Source organism: Hylobates moloch, unplaced genomic scaffold (assembly GCF_009828535.3).
Source record: "Hylobates moloch isolate HMO894 unplaced genomic scaffold, HMol_V3 SCAFFOLD_4, whole genome shotgun sequence".
Taxonomy (NCBI): domain Eukaryota; kingdom Metazoa; phylum Chordata; class Mammalia; order Primates; family Hylobatidae; genus Hylobates; species Hylobates moloch.
Window position 1 is genome coordinate 31,764,030 of NW_026652279.1, and position 19,614 is coordinate 31,783,643.

The 19,614-nt window shown below is 49.4% G+C and overlaps 1 protein-coding gene across 2 annotated transcripts in view; it reads left to right on the forward strand.

Annotated features, from left to right (window-relative positions):
- The first annotated feature begins 263 nt into the window (after positions 1–263).
- LOC116466773 (FYVE, RhoGEF and PH domain-containing protein 5) overlaps positions 264–19,614 on the forward strand; it is a 124,731-nt gene continuing 105,380 nt past the window's right edge. The window contains exons 1-2 of one of the 2 annotated variants that reach the window (XM_032149802.2): positions 264–350; positions 8,403–11,043. In XM_032149802.2, coding sequence (XP_032005693.1) covers positions 338–350; positions 8,403–11,043 — 2,654 coding nt within the window. In that variant the 5' untranslated portion in view covers positions 264–337. Of the gene's footprint in view, positions 351–8,115; positions 8,184–8,402; positions 11,044–19,614 lie in introns of those variants that run through there. The other variant, XM_058437312.1, reaches the window with a different exon arrangement.

The window sequence follows — 19,614 nt, forward strand, 5'->3', positions numbered from 1 at the left end:
AGAGGCGCAGGCGGAGGCGCGGCTGCCAGAGCGCAGCGCGCCCGGAGCCGGGAGCGGACGCGACGCCCGGCGCTGCCCCAGCCGCCGCCCCCGCGCTCGCGCCCCCTCCTCCTCCCCCGCCCCGCGCCCCCGCCTGGCGGCCCCGCCCCGGAGGCTCGCGCCCCGCGCCCCCACTGTTCTGCGCGCCGCGCGGAGTCCGAGGCGCGCCGGGGCCGGGCGGGCGCCAGGGGGTGCGGGCCCCGCGGGGCGGCCGCGGAGGGAGGCGGTGTGCGGAGTCGCACTGGGACCGGCGGACGGACTGACGCGCCGACGGCGGCCCGGGCCCCGCGCGCTGAAGATGAACAGAGCAGGTAGGAGGCCCGGAGACCTCCGGCGCCGAGGCACGAGCGCGAGGGACCCCGGCCGGGCGCTCCAAATTGGAGCTCCCGGGGCGCCCGGGACTAGCTGCCCGAAATCCTCTGACCTTCCCGTGCCGCTCGGCCTTGGCCAAAGCATGCGCGGCTCCGGGGTCCCCTCGCCGAGGAGGCTGAGAATCGGGGGCCCCCGTCCGAAGCGCCCTGCCTCAGGGACCTTCCCAGCCTTGGCGAGGCCGCGCCCTGGCCGTGCGCGCCAGTATCCCACTCCCACGGCGGTCCCCGGAATGAGGGTCCCGTCCACAACAGAGAAAGACGCCCCTTTCGCAAAAGCGACTTGGTCGGGCCCCAAAACCTTTTCCCTCCATTCCCCAGCGTCCCGGACAGGTCCTTGCTCACCTCTCAGGGGCCACACCGGACCCACGGGGCTGGTTCCGGAGCTCTCCCCGACTCCGGGACCAGTTCCCAGCCCTTCAGTACTCGGCATACCGGAAGAAGGATCCCTGCTCACTTCTCTCCTCCTAGACCCCGAGGCTTGGAGCTCACTCTCCAGATGAGACTAAAACGCTCTAAATTAATCCCCACATAGCGCACCCCTCCATCGCAGCGCCCTGGCCAGGGGCCTCCATTGTGCCTCCCCTAGGGGACCCAATGCCAAGGGGACGCTCCTCGCGGCCGCGCTGAGCCGCTCCAGGTTCCCCCACCCCCAGTCCATCGCGTTCCTGCTCTATGAATTTGACTCCCCCAGCTCATCCCTGCAGTTCAGAGATTCCGTGAAATCAAAATGTGTTTGAAATCGCAGGGATCCCTCCAGAGTAGTGCCATTTAACGGATTGAGAAAGTGAGACTCGGAGATGGGTGGTGCATGGAACCCAGTCCTCGGGATTCCCAACTCCATCTAAGGGGAGGGCAGAAAGTTCCCTTAAGATGAGAGTTTGCAAGGGAACAGTCCCAGCTAACTTCATCTGCCTGCCAAGGAGCAATCACCGCTCTATTTTCTTTTTCTCACAGAATTTAGTAGAAGGCAGCCCGCTCCCCGACCAACACCCTTGTCCAAAGCCATACTCCAAAACACACATCCCTAAAGAAACAGGAAGCCACCATTTTGGCTGTCTTGGAACCATATCCTGCTGATCTGTGTGTGTGTGTGTGTGTGTGTGTAGGATTTTTTCTTTAAAAAATCTTTCTAATGAAAAAAAGTCATTGTTTTAGCAGTGAGGTGCAGGCTGCGCGTTCAGACAGTCTGGGAGTGTGGCAGCCACCTTCCGTGTCCAGGCCCTGTTATTGCTGGGCATACAAGCACCTGGACAGTTAGTGAGTGTGGGTCACAGAATTGGGGAGCAGGATCGGGGGTGCCACTTTGCGGGAATGGAAGAGGCTGAAACAGAGGCCCGGAGCCCAGCCAGCCACTGCTTAGAAAGGGGGTTGCCTCCTGCCTGTGCTGGCGTGGCTGAACAGAGCCAGGCTAGCTTTTTCCTACACTCCTAATAAAACTCGCTTTATAACAATGGTGAGAGCGTTTCCAGTTTTCCCACGTTTTCCTGCATGAGGCTTGGGCAGACCCTCCCTTCTCTGAGAATCTGGGGGATGGAGTGAGTCGGAATAAACTTAGAGGCAGGTTTGGTCCCAGGAAATCTTAGCTGTTGTCACTCTTGGGTTCAGCCTTCCTGTAATTTGTCTCCAGTGTAAACCTGGTTCCTTTTTCAATGTGATGGTAATGATACCAGCCTCACATTCAGACCGTGCACCATGGTCTGAATTTCCTGATCACGTGGCATGGTGGTTCACAGACTCCATAGGACTGAATCTCAGAACCATCATATGCTTAGTTATGTGACATTAAGCAGGTTATTCAACCTCTCTACACCTGTTTCTCTGAAAAATGGGGTTGGTAAGATTAAATAGACTAAAACATGTAAGGTGCCTAGAAAGAACAGTGTCTGTAGCAGAGCAACCAGTAAATACCAGCTAATATTTATTTGGTACTTACCAGCTAATATTTATTGGGTACTTGGTATTGCTTTTAGGTGTTTTACTTCTATCAGTTTATTTAGTTTTCACAGTCACCTTATGAGGTGAGTACCATTGCCATCCCCATTTTATAGATGGGAAAATTGAGGGGCAGAGATTTTATGGTCACTGGTTTATTGAAGGGCTGAGACAAGATTGAAACACAGACTGTCCAGCCTGAGAGCCTGCTTTTTTATCCAGTGCCTAACATGTAGTAGGGTGTGGGAAATGTTTGCCAGTCGGCTATTAGGCATCATGTCTGTTATTTTCCTGAACTTCTCAACGGCCTTATGAAAAAAAAGGGAGTGTTTCATCATTTTACCAAAAAGGAAACTGAGGCTCAGAGAGGCAAAATGATGTGCCCAAGATCACAGAGCTGACGTATAGCAGAGATGGGATGGGAGCCCAGCCTTCCTGAGCCTGAGCGTGCTCTTCCCACACTGTCCTGTGCTGTCTTCCTGGTAGTGCCCTGTCGTGGATCACTGGACCAGCCTAACAGCAGCCTAATTAGAAATCATCAGGCTTGGCTTGGACATTCCAGCAGGCACCCAGGAATGAAAGTTAAATTAAGATGTAATTGGAAGGTGAAATTGGAAGATAATTACTCTTGCAACATATGGTTATGAGAGGTCCGGGGGAATATAGTGAACTGCAGCTGAAACAGACTTTGTAACTGAAGATGGGATGTCAGAGGATGTCTTAAGAAGAGCCAGGAGTTTAGAAGGCTGTGGGCGCCCAGAGCAAACCAGACTGACTGACTGGTCCCATCCCCTCAGTCTACAGATGGGGAAGCTGAGGCCCGGAAAGGGGAAGGGACTTGCCCAAGATCACACCTCCAGTTAAGGCAGAGCCAGGTGTGAAGATCAGGGCTCCTGGCTCCCCATCCAGTGCTCCTCCCAATCCCCCTGCTAATTGAACTTCTACATAGCCGACAAGGGAGCAGCAAGCACGAACATGTGAGTGACAGATATTTAATTAAAATATAGAGAGAAAATATAAACTGGTACCAGGGGGCTGGCTGAGGATGATTTCTATCACTAGAAGCTGTTAAAAATCTCTTCCTCCTGTCAATGCGATTCCCCCACCCCCTAGTTAACTCCTGCCATCTTGGCTGAAAGGGTGTTTGGAGTTTGAGTCATCCTCAGGCATAGCAAATTGCCAGGAGCCCCTGGGCATTAATAACTCAGGATGAGGAGGGACCGACCCCCAGGCTCCGTGATACAAGGAGAGAGAAGGTTCACACCATAGCTTTCTCCAGAGGAACTCAGGAGAGCCCAGAAGGTCCACCAGCTACATCCATGCTGGGTTCTGGACAGCGAATCCAGAGAAGGAAACCGCAGCTCTGATTTAGCCTATAGTTTCGCCCTACCATACCCTAAAGCTCAGCATACCCTAAAGTTCCCTGGAATGCTCTATCCAGGTGGAGCCTATTTTTTAATTGTGAAAATCCTCCTGTCCTTCAACCTGCACTCAATGCTCTCTCTGAGTCTTCTCTAGGCAGAATTGCCCTTAGACCTAGATAACATGATGCTGAGGTCAGGAGCTCCATCTGGCTCCCTTTTGTGATGCAGGTGAATAGGAGGGGGCAGAGCTGGATGCTCTCATACTCTTGATTTGTTTGCACCCTCCTCATCTCTGCTGCCTGGGGCCCCCAGAGCTCCTTCCTTGGCCCTGCCCTCTTCTCTGTCCCCACTCATGCCTCTGGTGATCTCAACAGGCTCCTGCCTTAAATTCCATCTCTATGATGGTGACCTCCAGCCAGACTTCTCTTCAGAAGCCAGAGCCTGCTTGACATCTCCAGCTGCTTGACATCTCCACCAGGGTGTGTAGTAGGTGACTGTGAATGGAGTTTGACCCGTGCAAATTGAAATTCTGGATTTCCCTCCCCAGCACCTGCAGTCTTTCCTGTTCCAGTTGGCAGAAACTTCACCTTTCTAGTTGCGCAGACTCAAAACCTTGGTGTCGTTCTTGACTTTTCTCTTTCTTTTACACCCCACATTCATATGGTCAGCAGATCCCTTCAGCTCTCCTTTCCTGTTCAGAATCTGACCTCTTTTCACCTCAGCCTGGTCCAAGCCTCCATCATCTCTGCTTGGATAATTGCAGGAGTCTCCTCACTAGTCTCCCTGCTTCCTTCCTCACCATTTCAGTTTATTTCAACACATTAGCCAGAATGTGCATGTCCATCTGCTCAAAACCCTGCAGTGGCTTCCCACGTCACTCTGACTCAAAGCCCTGCATAATCCGCACCCTCCTATGATTCCTCTAGCCTCATCTGCTTCTCCTGCTTCATCACTCGCTCCCCTCTGGCTATGCTGGCCTCTTCGCTGTTTCTTGGATGCCAGGTGAGTCCTAGCTTTCCTCACCACTTTCATGTCTTTGCTCACATGTCCTCTCAGTGAAGCCTATGCTGGTCACTCTATCTAAAATTGCAAAAAGAAAATACTCCTCATCATTTTGCATAGACTTTATCATCATCTAGCATATGATATGTAATGTACTTACCCTTTCTCTTGCATATTTCCCACCACCTCTCAGTACAAGGTCCTTGAGTCTGGGGGCTTTGTCAAACACTTATTGATGCGTCTAAAGAATCTAGATTAGGGCCTGGCACATAGTTGGTACTCAATAAATATGTATTTAGTGGAATTAGACTAAGAGAAATTGAATGGGAGCAAATGAAAGCTAGTTGTTCACTTTCTGGTCAGTTAGTAGTTCTGAGCCCTGGACCCAGCCTTACATACATTTTTTAACGGCCCAGCTGTTTCTGGTCACCCTGGCGTTAGTTTCCCTGCATTTTATCCTTCTCTGCTTCACCAGATGCTGGGACCTCTGAGTCTCCATCATAGAAGAAACACTCTGTGGCAAAAAGGGGATGGCAGAGGGTCAGATGACAACACTAGAAAGCAGGAAACCCAGGTTCTACCAGGGCCCTGCTCTGGACTCGCTGGGTAGCCCCACACCAGCCACTCACCCTGTCTGTGCCTCAGTTTCCTCATCCTTCAGTGAGGGTCAGATGAAGCCTTTCTGCTTTTGGCTTGCCTTGATCTCAGAAGGGATGTGGCTGAAGCACTCTGCGCCTGGGGCTGGAAGCACAGGACAGGCGCTGAGTGTTTGCTATTCCCAGAGGCTCCTGTGGGGAAGTCATTTTCTTGCAGGATCATGCCTCAGACACCCACCATAACCTTTCCCTAGGAGACAGTGCCTGCAGATCAATAGCTTGATTGGATGAAGGATTGGGTGGGAGGGGGGTGATATAGGCAAGGTGATGGTCATTTTTCTTGGCCCACCTGTCCCTTTTGTCATGTCTCATGGCACCCATGTGAAATGCCCACCTGTTAAGGATGAGAAATGAGAGTCCCACCCCCAAAGAATAATTTCGTGCCAATGCCTGCCACCCAATGTTGACAGTGTGAAGCTCATATTGCGCAGTGTATCAGTGTAGAGCAAGACTTCAACCAAGGGAAGATCTGGGATAGGCAAAGATGGACTTTATCTGAACAACGGCTACTATTTATTATTGCTATGTGAAGACCTGCTATTGAGCCTTTTTGATATATTATGTAGCATTTAATTTTTAAAACAACCCATTGAGGGTAGGTGCTGTGTGGCACCCATTTTACAGATGAAGAAACTGAGGCTGAGTTTCATAGCTGATAAGTAGCAAAGTCAGGATTTGACCCAGATCAGCCAGGCTCCAAAGGCTCCCTCTATTACCCTACTCTAACAGGTAGCTGAAGCATATCTTTTTAAGCTCCAATGTTTTGTTTTTCACTAATATGGATAGACATTTTTCTAAACTAGGACACACGTGACTGTGTACAGAAACAAGGAGTTTGATAGTCACTATTTCTAGAAGATTCTGGGTCATTGTATGGATGTCAGTGGCTGGCCTGGGCATTGATGTGGATGAAATGGTGTGGATTAGGGGTTTGATGCAGTGGCTGTTTTAACCTTTAAACCCATTGGCACTGATACCAACTTTGGCTTCAGAAATACTGAAATTGAGGTGCCAGTGGTACAGTCCTATGGAGATGTCTAAAACCAGTTAGAGCTGTGCTGGATAGTACCGTAGCCACCAGCCACATGTGGCTAGTGAGCACGTAAAATGTAGCTAGTCTAAATTGAGATGTGCTGCAAATGTAAAATGCATATTAGATTTGGAACACTTAGTATGAAAAAAGAATGTCAAACACCTCATTAATACATTTTATATATTGATTACATATTGAAATGATAATATTTGGATATATTGAGTCCAATAAAATATATTGTTAAAATTACTTTTACCTTTTTTTTTTTTTTTTTGAGACAGAGTTTTGCTCTTGTCACCTAGGCGGGAGTGCAGTGGCTCAATCTTGGCTCATTGCAACCTCTGCCTCTCAGGTTCAAGTGATTCCTCTGCTTCAGCCTCCTAAGTAGCTGAGACTACAGGCGTGTGCCACCACACCCAGCTAATTTTTGTGTTTTTAGTAGAGACGGGGTTTCACCATGTTGACCAGGCTGGTCTCGAACTCCTGACCTCAAGTGATCTGCCCACCTTGGCTTCTGAAAGTGCTGGGATTACATGTGTGAGCCACTGCACCCAGCCTTACCTATTTATTTTTAATGTGCCTACAAGATAATTTAAAATTACCTATGTAGTGATATATGTGGCTCACATTCCAGGGACAGCCCTGGATTAGAGATTAGTGGTGTTAGATGTTTCAGGGACAAAACTGGGCCTAACATGCTTGGGAAGAGAAGAGTTTGCTGGCAGAGATCTCCCGGCAGTCTGCTTCATCTTCCCTCCTGTTAGGAGCCAGGCTGTTATTTTGAGGCCACTTGTGTCATACCCAAGCCTTAGTGGGAATGGAGCTGGGAGATTAGACCATGCTGAAGGGGAAACGTGGGAGTCCTAATCCATGGGTGATGGGGATCCAGGCAGTACTTTTGAAACAGAGATGTTGGGATGGAGATGGATTCTATGCCCTCAGTATGCAAGGGAGCGTAGGGGGGCAGGCAGGTGACAGGGAAGCCAGGGAGGAGGCATGGGCAGTCTTGTGGCAGAGAGATGCTGAACTCAAAAGTTGGCAACCACTCATTTGACCGTTCCCCTTCTCTAGATCCTTCTTATCCTGCAAATCTTAGCTAAAATGTCACCTTCTTTAAGAGGTCTTCCCTGGCCACAGCAGCCCATGCTTCTCTAATTCCTGTTGCATTGTAGTCTGCACCACATCTTTTATTCTGCCATGGTCAGAAGGTCCTCAGCATCCACAGGGAAGAGACATTTTGCAGATATCCATGTTGGCAAGTATTATATAATTTCTCCCATGAAATTTGCATGCCCATGAAATTTGGGTGTAGGTCTGGTTGGACACAGTCCTGAAGCATGCAGATTCCAGACGTGACCCCCCAGCAGAAGCACACATCACTGTTTCAAACCTCTGGAGTGTCATTCATGAAGGGATGAAATGGCAGCTATTCAGTCATAATATTCCAAGGGTCCCCTGCGCTACCCTCCAGTTGTTCTAACTCAACTGTGAGTTCTCAGCAGAGTCTGTTTTCTCTTCTTGACCCTAGGAGACCCTGCCGTCTGCAGTGCTATGCGTGTCGCTAGTGGGTACCCAATGGAGCAGCTGTAGAAGTGGGGATGTAAGCTCCACGAGGGCAGCAGGGAAGGTGATGGCAAGTTCAGCCTTTTCTCTTGGTCTCTGGCTCATAGAAAGTATTTATCAGTAGCTGCTGGATGAATGAATGCACTGACCTGGACACTTCATTTGAGGAGCACAGGATTTCGTTTGGTTGATTTTCGTTAGTTGTGCTGCGTGTAGAAGAAAGGTCTGTTCACTTTGTTTACAGAATGAATCTTTAGTGGAAAATCAAGGGGTTTTCAAGATTCTGGTGGAGGGCTTAAGCCTAAGACAAAGCACTAGAGGTGGGCTTCACATGGGCGGACGGAACCATCTGCGGCGTCCCCTGCAAGTGGTGTGTAGGAGACTCTGAATGGAAATAAAGTTAATTGTACTTTTTCTCTTTTTCTCTATTTTTGTTGTCTAGATTCACCAAAACCACCTGTCGCTCCCAAGCCGAAGACTACCAGTCCACTGACGCCAGTGACAGCGCCCAAATTCCCTTCCTCAGCCAGGCCCGAGAGTCTTCACACTCCAAACTCCATGTTCAGGGGCCCGAAGCCCCCCATTGCCCCCAAGCCCAGGCTGACTGCCCCAAACGAGTGGAGAGCCAGTGTGCACCTAAATGACAGCTTGAACAAATGCAGCAACGGGCGCCTGCTCTGTGTAGACAGGGGGCTTGATGAGGGTCCCCGGTCCGTCCCAAAGTGCTCTGAGTCAGAGACCGACGAGGATTACATCGTGGTCCCCAGGGCTCCGCTGAGGGAGGATGAACCCAAGGATGGGGACAGTGTGGGGAACAAAGCCCTGGTGTCTCCAGAGGCCTCTGGGGAAGAGGAAGAGGAGCATGAGGAGGGAGGTGAAGCATGTATCCTGGAGGGGACGGGAGCTGGTGAGGATTCAGTGGCCCCCGCTGCTCCGGGTGCAGGAGTGCTGAGCAGGGAGGGTGAGGAAGGCACAGACCTCGCTCTTGAGGACGAAGGGGAGGGCTGCGCTGATGAGCCTGGGACACTGGAGCAGGTGTCCAGAAGTGAGGAGGAAGAGAAGCTGGTGCAGCCACACAGGGAGTGCAGCCTGGAGGACAGTGGGCCTTGGGCTGGGGAGGGGGTCTTCCAGAGTGACCTCTTCCTGCCTCACATCCATGGAGAGGACCACGAGCCCCCCGACACCCCCGGGGAGGCAGAGGAGGAGGATGAGGAAGGCTGTGCCAGCACAGACCCAGCGGGGGCAGATGAGGGTTCGGGTCCTGACAGGCCCACTGAAGACATGGGACAGGATGCTGAGGATGCCAGTGAGGAGCCCCCTGAGAAGGAGGAGCCGGCCGGGGTCCAGGAGGCAGAGACGGCCACGGACTGCCCTGAAGTTCTTGAGGAGGGATGTGAAGAGGCCACGGGTGTCACAGGTGGGGAACAGGTTGACCTCAGTGAACCACCTGACCACGAGAAGAAAACCAACCAAGAAGTGGCAGCCACCACCCTGGAGGACCATGCACAGGATGAGCCCGCTGAGGAGAGCTGCCAGATTGTCCCTTTTGAGAATGACTGCACGGAAGACTTTGTGACTTCCCTCACAGGAAGCCGCTATGAGTTCTTCCCAACTGAGAGCACCTCTTTTTGCAGCGAGAGCTGTTCTGCTCTTTCTGAATCAGCGAAAGATTTAGAATCAGAGCAGGCACCAAAGCTGGGGCTGCGTGCGGAGGAGAACCCCTTGGTGGGGGCTTCGTGTGGCCAGTGTGGCTCCCTACAGGGTGGAGCGGCAGAGGGTCCTGCAGCCCCTGATGTGGTGGTCGTGCTGGAGGAGGAGGCCTTGGATGATGCGTTGGCCAACCCCTATGTGATGGGAGCGGGCCTGCTGGGTCAGGCAGCCCCTGGAGAAGGAGGGCAGGCTGCATCGGACGCCCTGGGTGGTTATGGCTCGAAAGAAGAAATGAACTGTGAGGCAGAGGGTGGCCTGGTCCCCGCAGACAGGAAGAATACCAGCATGAGGGTCCGGCCCCACTCTGGGAAGGTGGCCGGCTATGTCCCAGAAACTGTCCCTGAAGAAACCGGACCTGAGGCGGGCTCGTCAGCCCCTGGCATTGGAGGTGCCGCAGAGGAGGTAGGAAAGACGCTTTTGTCATTGGAGGGGAAGCCCCTGGAAGCCAGCAGGGCCTTGCCAGCAAAGCCCAGGGCCTTTACTTTATACCCTCGGTCATTCTCCGTGGAAGGCCGAGAGATTCCGGTCTCCGTGTACCAGGAGCCTGAGGGGTCAGGGTTGGATGACCACAGGATAAAGAGGAAAGAGGACAATCTCTCTCTGTCATGTGTGATTGGCTCCTCTGGGAGTTTCTCCCAGAGAAACCACCTTCCGTCCAGCGGCACCTCCACGCCTTCTTCCATGGTAGACATCCCACCTCCTTTCGACCTGGCCTGCATCACCAAGAAGCCCATCACAAAGAGCTCTCCCTCACTCCTGATCGAGAGCGACTCCCCGGACAAGTACAAGAAGAAGAAGTCATCCTTTAAGCGGTTCCTGGCACTGACGTTTAAGAAGAAGACAGAGAACAAATTGCACGTGGATGTGAACGTGTCTTCCTCTAGGTCCTCTTCAGAATCCAGCTACCACGGGCCTTCCAGGATTCTGGAAGTGGACCGGAGAAGCCTCAGTAACTCCCCTCAGCTTAAGTCTCGGACTGGGAAGCTCCGGGCTTCTGAATCCCCCTCCTCCCTCATCTTTTATAGAGATGGCAAGAGGAAAGGTGTCCCCTTCAGCAGGACGGTGTCCAGAGTGGAGTCCTTCGAAGACCGCTCCCGGCCACCCTTCCTGCCCTTGCCACTGACCAAGCCACGGTCCATCTCCTTCCCCAGCGCTGACACTTCAGACTATGAGAACATTCCAGCCATGAACTCGGACTATGAGAATATCCAGATTCCACCCCGGAGACCTGCCAGGGCTAGCGCGTTCACGAAGCTGTTTGAAGATCAGAGCAGAGCCCTGTCCACAGCAAACGAAAATGATGGCTACGTGGACATGAGCAGCTTCAACGCATTTGAGAGCAAACAGCAGAGTGCAGACCAGGACACAGAAAGGTACCTGACATTCTGTTTCCTTTCTTGTTCGGCAGCTGTAACTATCCAAGAGGCAGCGTGGGTGTGGGGGACAGATGGACTTGCTTTCCGGCCTCAGGCTCTGTTTCTTACTAGCTGTGTTGACTTGGGGTGAGTGGCTTTATATCTCTGAGCCTCAGTTACTTCATCCATGAAATGGGACTCATGCTACCTCATGGTAGAGAGTTTAAGAAAATCAGAGTAAGGCTGGGCGCAGTGGCTCATGCCTGTAATCCCAGTACTTTGGGAGGCCGAGGTGGGCAGATCACAAGGTCAAGAGATTGAGACCATCCTGGTCAACATGGTGAAACCCCATCTCTACTAAAAATACAAAAATTAGCTGGGCGTGGTGGCACACGCCTGTAGTCCCAGCTACTCGGGAGGCTGAGGCAGGAGAATCGCTTGAACCTGGGAGGCGGAGGTTGCAGTGAGCCGAGATCACGCCACTGCACTCCAACCTGGCCATAGAGCGAGACTCTGTCTAAAAAAAAAAAAAGAAAAAGGAAAAGAAAATCAGAGTAGGTATTCTCTGTGAAAGCAGTGTATAAGATGCCAAATACGGTACATGTGAAAGCATTTTTGTTTACATTATTTGGGAGACAGTTCTCGTTATCTCCTAGGTAGATGGCTTTGCTACTCGCCTCTGAGACAGTCACCAAGAGAGAAGGTTCTGGAATCTTGCCAAACTAAATATCTTTCACATCAGGAAAATACCTTAAATTGAGATTGATACCTTTTTATTGAGTGACTATACACTGTATTCAACAGGGAACTAGAAAAGACTATTTAAATTGTTTAAAGAGCTGATGGTGCCCTGAGCTAAATTACCGAATGGAAGTCTTTAAGAGCTACATCCAAGCTTGTTTTTTTTTTTTTTAATTGATTCACTTTGGAAGTGAGAGTGAGACACTGAAGTTATTGAACAACAGTGGGGGTGTTCTGACCTCACCTTCCCAAGACTGACTGAATGCCCCTCATTGATCATCCCGAGTGGATAATTGCCAAATCTTGCTATTCCTCATGGAATTGTGGACACAACTTAAAGGTGATGCAGTTGGCCCTGAACCATCCTCATTGTTTGGGGGCACCTGATCTGAATTAACGAAAAACCAAAGTGGTTGTGATTTTAAAAGAAACCCTCTGATTCTTTTCCCTCATGTGCAGAAACTTAAGCCAGTCCTACACAGCTGTTGCTGCTAGGAATTCCTAGGGGACCCGCAGTCTTGACTAGATAAGGATGATTTGCAATTAGCATTTGCTGTTGTTGGAGTAGAGCTGCTAGGAAGCGTTTGCATGGATAATTCTCTTGAGTATTTTGCATGGTTCGCCGTCCTGGCTCCATCTTCTCACTATCCCAAGTCTGGGTAAGGCGATTTATTTATTAGTTCTTTCTAAGATGAAAAGATTTTTTTTGCCAGAGCAAAGGTAAACACCAGCACAGCCCGAGGGACTGAGTTTAATTTGGAGAATGTGGACTCGTGCGAGCTGCAAGAGGGGTAGAGAGGCAGAGTCAACAAGTTCATTACATTAATAACAATTGGCAGGGGTGGACAAGACCCATCCCCAGCTGAGTGCCTCCTAGCACTGAGGAAGGCAGAACCAAGCTTTGCAACAATAAACTCTCTGTGCTCAAAGAGACCGCCCACCTCTAACAGGTGCTTACCCAGTGTACTTGAAATCCTCAGCCACAGGGAACCCATCACTCCCAGAGCCGCCTCATTGGGTGCTGGGTACTCTGATCATGAGAAAGAGTTTCTCTGTGACTGAGGCATATACTGTTCCCCTGTAATATCCCTCCCCAACTCATGGTTCTTCTCTCTCAAGCCAGGTGAGGGAGCTTATTTCATCTTTTTTACGATAGCCCTTCACAAATTGAAATCTGCCTCTGTTGAATCACAGAATTTTATAGCTGGAGGAAACTTCAGACACAAGTCCTGTTACAGAAGAGGAAACTGGCACAGAGAGGAAAAGGCACTTGCATAAGCTCTCTCAGTAAGTTACTGGAGAAATCAGTGTCCAAACCCAGACTTCTTGACTTCTGGATCAGGAATTTGTAGTGAATTATGTGAGGGGATACCAGGTCTGGTTGTGCAGGCTGCGCATTGTACAATCACAAGAGCAACTCTTCACCTTTTGGTCTATGTATGGTGCCACCTGGGGTGTGCAATGCACAGGCTGCTTGGCTATGTGTGAAAGACCTGTTGCCTTGGTCTGTACTTTGTGCAAAAAACAAAACAAAGAGGCCTTTTCATCCAGACAATTATGACAATAGGGAATAAAATATCTAAGACAACACTAAAGCTCCTGGATCGTGACTGTTTACTGTGTGCCAAGCACTATGCTAGGTGCGTTCTTTGCATTAGCTCACATTTGATGCTACAGCCTAGGGCCTTGGTTGAGTGTCTTGAACTGTCAGACTCTGAATTTCAAAAGCATGGTTGCACCACTCTGATGCTATTTTGCCAAAGGCCAGACTGACTGGAATAAATCTCCCATACAGGAACCACATCCTCTTGGACATCAATCAGTGAGCAAAGCTTTCTTCCGCTTTCCTACATGAAACAGATGAAAGCAAAGGGGGAGAAAAATCCCCACTTTGGGCTGCAGCAGGTCTGGGCAAGGGAGCTTTGAGACCCATATCGCCAAGAGGCATGAGTGACTGCCGTGGGGCCGGGGGACCCTGCTCGTTTGCCTGAATAGGGGCTTTGAGTACAGAGTGGAGGGGATGCTGCTGATCTGAGACCTGTGCCTAGGGGTGCTTGGGGTTGGACGGGATGAGAGGGTGGGGAGGCAGTTCCTTCCTCCTTCTACTACTTGTCCTGCCCCATACCTTGCTTTAGTGTGAGGATTAAAGGCAGAAGGCAAAATAAATACCCATAGCCCTGACCGAAGGCAGGTCAGTGCACCAGACATGGATTCAAAGCCTAAGGTCCCAACACTTGTTATGGGACCTTGGAAGAGGCTGGGCCGCAGTTTGCTCATCTGTAAAATGGTGAGGTTGGAGCAGTTTTGTATTTCTCAACCATTCACCTTTCCTGGACTACATTTACCATTTCCATTATACTGCCTATACTTTGACTCATTACTTTTCTTTAAATCAGCCCATCTTTTTTATTTAGAAAAATGTAACGGAAACTTTTTGTCACTATTGGGAAATGGAAAAACAGTATCAGTTGCCATAAATAGAAGGCAATTGTAAAAATAAGATAGAACAGTAAAACAACATGGGTAAAGACTAGCTTGAGGTGATTCCTTGCCAAGGCTGGGAGCTGGAAGCCTGATCTCTTTGTTAAACAGGGAGAGGTGTTAAAGATACGCTTGCACCACATGGAGACTTTCTACCTGGCAAAACCAGAAGAATCCAAAAGGACTAAGAAGGAAGTAACTCTCTCATGGTGTGATTCAGTGTTATTTAAATCCAAGCCCTTTTTCTACTAAAAGTATCTCCCTTCAAGAAACAGTGTATAATAGAATTCAGAGAGCCCTTAGCGACCCTGAAACTGGGTGAGCAGCAACTCAGGGTCTAATGGATGATTGTAAAGTTTCTTCTGTGTAGTTACTTCCTTTGAGATTTGCGTAGATAGTAGCATGTTAGTAGCTATAGTAATACTGTTAACAATCTTTTATAAATGTATTACCTATGTCCATTTTTTTCAATGGTATACAAAAGAAGGTTTTATCATTCTTTAGTTTAAAATGTATACCTGGGCTGAGTGCAGTGGCTTACGCCTGTAATCCTAATGCTTTGGGAGGCCAAGGCAGGAGGATCACTTGAAGCCAGAAGTTTGAGACCAGCCTGGACAACACAGTGAGACTCCCATCTCTACGTATACACTCCCATCTCTACATATATATATATGTGTACACACACACACACACACACACATATATAAATAGCTGGGCATTGTGGTACGCATCTGTAGTCCCAGCTGCTCAGGAGGCTGAGGTGGGAGGATCACTTGAACTAGGAATTTCAGGCTGCATTGAGCTGTCATCATGCCACTGCACTTCAGCCTGGCTGACAGAGCAGACCCTGATTCAAAAGAAAAATGAAATGAAATGTATTCCTGAAGCATTCTTTTTTCCCTGAATTGACTCTCACTTAAAAAAAAAAAAAAAGTTTTCAGCAGAGATCTAGTCCAACACCCTTAGTTTCCAGATAGGCTGTCTTATGCCCTAAGTCACTGACCAGTAGTCTTGGCTAGGGGAACCCAGTCTTCACTTCTGAATATCCTATAGCACCCTGATATGTTGGTTACACACTAGAAGCTTAATAAATGTATATTGATGAGTTGGTGATTTTGAGCTTCACAAGGGGAAAGAAATATCATTTATTAAATACCTGTTTTTAGCAACACAGTGCTGGATGCTTTGTATACAGTTATTACATACCTGTTTTATGCAAAACACGCCACAGACTCACTTGTCCTAAATGTCTCATTTAAATCTTCATCATCATATGTTTGTGTTTTGCATGATAGCAGTCAGCATTATACATCAGCACAGATCCCTGAGGCCACTTTTCCCCAACATTTTGTTATGAAAATGTTCAAACTTGTTGAGAAGTTAAGGGTTTTAGTGTGAACGCCCATGTGCCCAGCACCCAGATTATACCATGCACATGTTGCTACACTGGCTTTCTCTCTCTCTCTCTCTCGCTGTCTCTTTCTTCCTCTCCCTCCCTTTCTCCCTCTCTCCCTCTCCTCTTCTTCCCCTCTGCCCCTCTGCCTCTCTCCCCACGGCCCTCACCCATTAGTACATATTGTTCTTGACACATTTATGGTAGCTTTTTCTGTTTACAGATGAGGACACCGTGGCCCAAGGAGAGCCTGTGAAAGCACCACAGCTAAGCTTATAGGCTTTGGAGCCAAGCTGCCTGGGTATTGGTCTACACTTATTGTCTATGTGACCTAGAACGAGTTTCTGACCTCTCTGTACCTCAGTGTCCTTATCTGTAAAAGGAGATGATCATTGTACCTGCCTTGGAATGTCATTAAGACTACAGGAGTTAATACAGCACATGGTAAAATGATCAGTAAGCATTAGCTGTTATTAAGTGACATGACCGAGGTCACATAGTGGTGGATGCAGGATTTGAATTTGATTCCTGAGGTGTGGAACCTGGGAGGGAGAATCTTGTTCCTCTTGATGTGTATTTCTGTCTCTCTCTCTCTCTCTCTCTCTCTCTCACACACACACACACACACACACACACACACAAAACGACTGTTCTGCATATGTTTGACTTAATGCTTAGGGCTTTACATCACATCAGTAAAACCAGGCTTTTGAATTTGCAAGCTTTTGCCATGGGATGTGGCATGAACTGTACCTCTGACTTCCCATGAGGTGGGTTCAGGGCTGCAGGCAACATCTGAGCAATATTGATTTGGAGTCATTAGCTGCCTCGTACACCAAAGACAGCAAGGCTAGGGGTTTTATGATTCCATAATCATAATAAAACTGCCTGTCTCTATTATTATGACTGTATTTGTTATTTCACTTATAACTTACAGTTAGGTAGGAATTTCCAGTTCCCATTTTCCAGGTGAGAAAATAGGCCTGGTGACATGACATGAACTATCTTCTGTCACATGGATGGTAAGTGGCCAAACCAAGGTCAGAACCCAAGTCTGTGTGACTTTCAATCCAGTGCTGTTTCCACTACTACCTGTTTTCTGTGGTCGCAAATTGCCACATTTTCTGGTATTCTTTTTTTTTTTTTTTTGAGACGGAGTCTTGCTCTGTCACCCAGGCTGGAGTGCAGTGGCGCAATCTCAGCTCACTGCAAGCTCCGCCTCCCGGTTCATGCCATTCTCCTGCCTCAGCCTCCCAAGTAGCTGGGACTACAGGCACCTGCCACCACACCCGGCTATTTTTTTGTATTTTTTAGTAGAGACGGGGTTTCACCATATTAGCCAGGATGTTTTCTGGTATTCTTAATCCAAACCTGTTGAGTGTCCTGCTTGCAAGAGACAGGGTGGCACAGCCACCCCCAAAATGTTAACATTGCTTATTGGTCCAGGAGACTCAAGGAAAAGTGAAAGGACACCTTTCTGTTCTGCTGGCTGGTGGGTTTGTCGCTCTGCTGGCAACTCATCAATAAGACGAGCTTTGCTGGAACTTGCTAATGAGGTACTCGGATGTCTTTCCCTCCTGCAGGCCACAGTGGGGACCCCTGCCCTTGCGTGGCCAGCTGTGCCTGAGGAGCAACCAGGAGTTCTCGGTTTGGAGCATGCCATCTGTTTGGGATGGAATGCTCATTAGGAGAACCTCAGAAGATTCCACCCGCCCGGGGCAGCAGCTCATGAGTGCTTGTGCATTGCAGACAGAGCAGTTAAGGATTCTGCTTCGCCAGCCCAGGGTTGTTACAGAGCTGCTTATGGTTGAAATGCAGCTCGAATGACATGCCCAGGAGTTTGTGTTTGGGCCATGTTGTGCAGCCTGCATATGAGGAGAGGGAGCAGGAACACCCAGGAAAGTGAGTGTGTTGGCTAACTGGTGATGGCTGTTTGTGAAATGACTCATTTTGGGCAAAGATTGCATGGAGTGATGTGTGGAAGGAGAGAGAGGGGGACCATGTACCACTGCTGGCCTCAGTGGACTGAGTCTGGGGGTAGGAAGAGGACTTAGACCCAAGTCACTGAAATGCAAGGTAGAAAAGGCTCAGGACCTGAAGAGTAGGAGTCCAGAGGCGGGCAGGATGGCTTCATGTACAAAGTGGCACTTGAGTAGACATTGCAGGAAAAGTAGGCTTTTGACATGGAGGCAGGAGAAAGAGGAGAGCAAGTACAAGAAATAAGACTCCAATGAAAATGTCTTCCTTCATTCAGAAGGTACCTCAATACCTTTATTCTGGAAAATAGGTCACATCATCTGCAGACAGGGAGGATGATTATATGGAGGAGATGGGGTTGAAAGGCTTGAGGACTAAACACAAACACCATCTCTCTCTCTCATTTCTGAGTGTAACAGTAGAACATTGTGAGTGAGCCCAGCCAGCTCCCTCACTCAGTCCGCTAGCGTTCCTGGAGTATCTGCTGAATTGTCTGTGCTGTTCTAGGTAGTAGAGGTACTCACATCCCTGCCCTCTGGAGTTTTTAGGCTGGCTGAGGAGAAAGATGGATAGAGAGGCAATTAGAGCCTAGGGTGATAAAGTGATAAAGCTTGGTTAGTGGTATATCCAGTTGGCTACGGAGTGGGCAGTAGGGGAGCCTTCAGTATCTGTAGGACATTTGAGGTGGGTGTTTTTTTTTTTTTTTTGAGATGGAGCCTCACTCTGTTGCCTATGCTGGAGTGCAATGGCATGATCTTGACTCACTGCAACCTCTGCCTCCCAGATTCAAGCAGGGGATTACAGGCGCCTATAACCTTGCCTGGCTAATTTTTGTATTTTTGGTGGGGATGGGGTTTCACTATGTTGGCCAGGCTGGTCTTGAACTCCTGACCTCAGGTGATCCACCTGCCTTGGCCTCCCAAAATGTTGGGATTACAGGTGTGAGCCACCGCACCCGGCCGAGGTGGGTCTTGATGGGGAGCAGGAGTTCATGATGGAGACAGTCCAGGAAGAGAAAAAGCCTGCGCTTGAGTCTGTAGGGTCGAAAGGATCTTGAAGTGTTCAGCTGGAGCTCAGGTGCACGGAGTTGGGAAGGCAGGGTGGGCCCAGCTGAGAACGCCTTGTATATCAGCGTGACAAGTGTGTATGCCATCCCCTGGGCAGGGGGGAGTCCGTAGTGATTTTCAGCAGGGGAACGCCATCGTGTGGGTGGTGCACTGCATGGATACTTTGCTGGCAGGGTGGAGAATGGAGGGGATGGAGGGATGGGAAGGTGGGAGATTCATGAAGAGATGGTTGTAGTGGTCCCCTCAAGAGAGGATGACCAACCTGGGGCTGTGGCTGCAGCCAGGGGAGGAGTGGCATTCTGCCACCAAGATGTACACAGCAACCCTAGTTCTCCAACATTGATGAACTCCAGGGCTAGATTGCATCTGCCTTTGCATTTCTCTTTTCATTCTTTTGTCTTTTACAGTCTGGTCCCAAATAAAAGGTTTGAGTTGGTTTCCAGTAAAAGACATAGCAAGAAATAATAGGAATTCACTCTTTAAGAGTAGAGGAGACAAGCCGAGTAATGAAGTTGGGGGGAGGTCATTGTATGGGCCATCCAGACCGAGAATAGCGACTGCCATTGCAGTTCTGTAATCTAGCACAAAATCTAGCATAAGCATCCCCTCCTTCCTCCTCCCCACCTGTCAGTGCACCCCCAGATTCCTTAGAATGCATAAATATTTTGCTGAAGTGATTCTCTAAGAGAGTGAAACCTGACTTTTATATATTTTTTACTACCGTAGACAGCGCTGCAGCAACAAATAACACATCCTTGTAAAACCAAGGTGATTTACAGCCTCAGCTATCAGTCCTCGGTGGGAATGTGACAGAGTTGCAGCTAAGCCACCTGCTGACTGGTTCCATTGGTGCTGAGAGCCGCGTGGCTGGATTTTTGGCATATCCTAGCTGTGGTATTCATTGGTATCTTTATATCTGCCTGTAAGCCA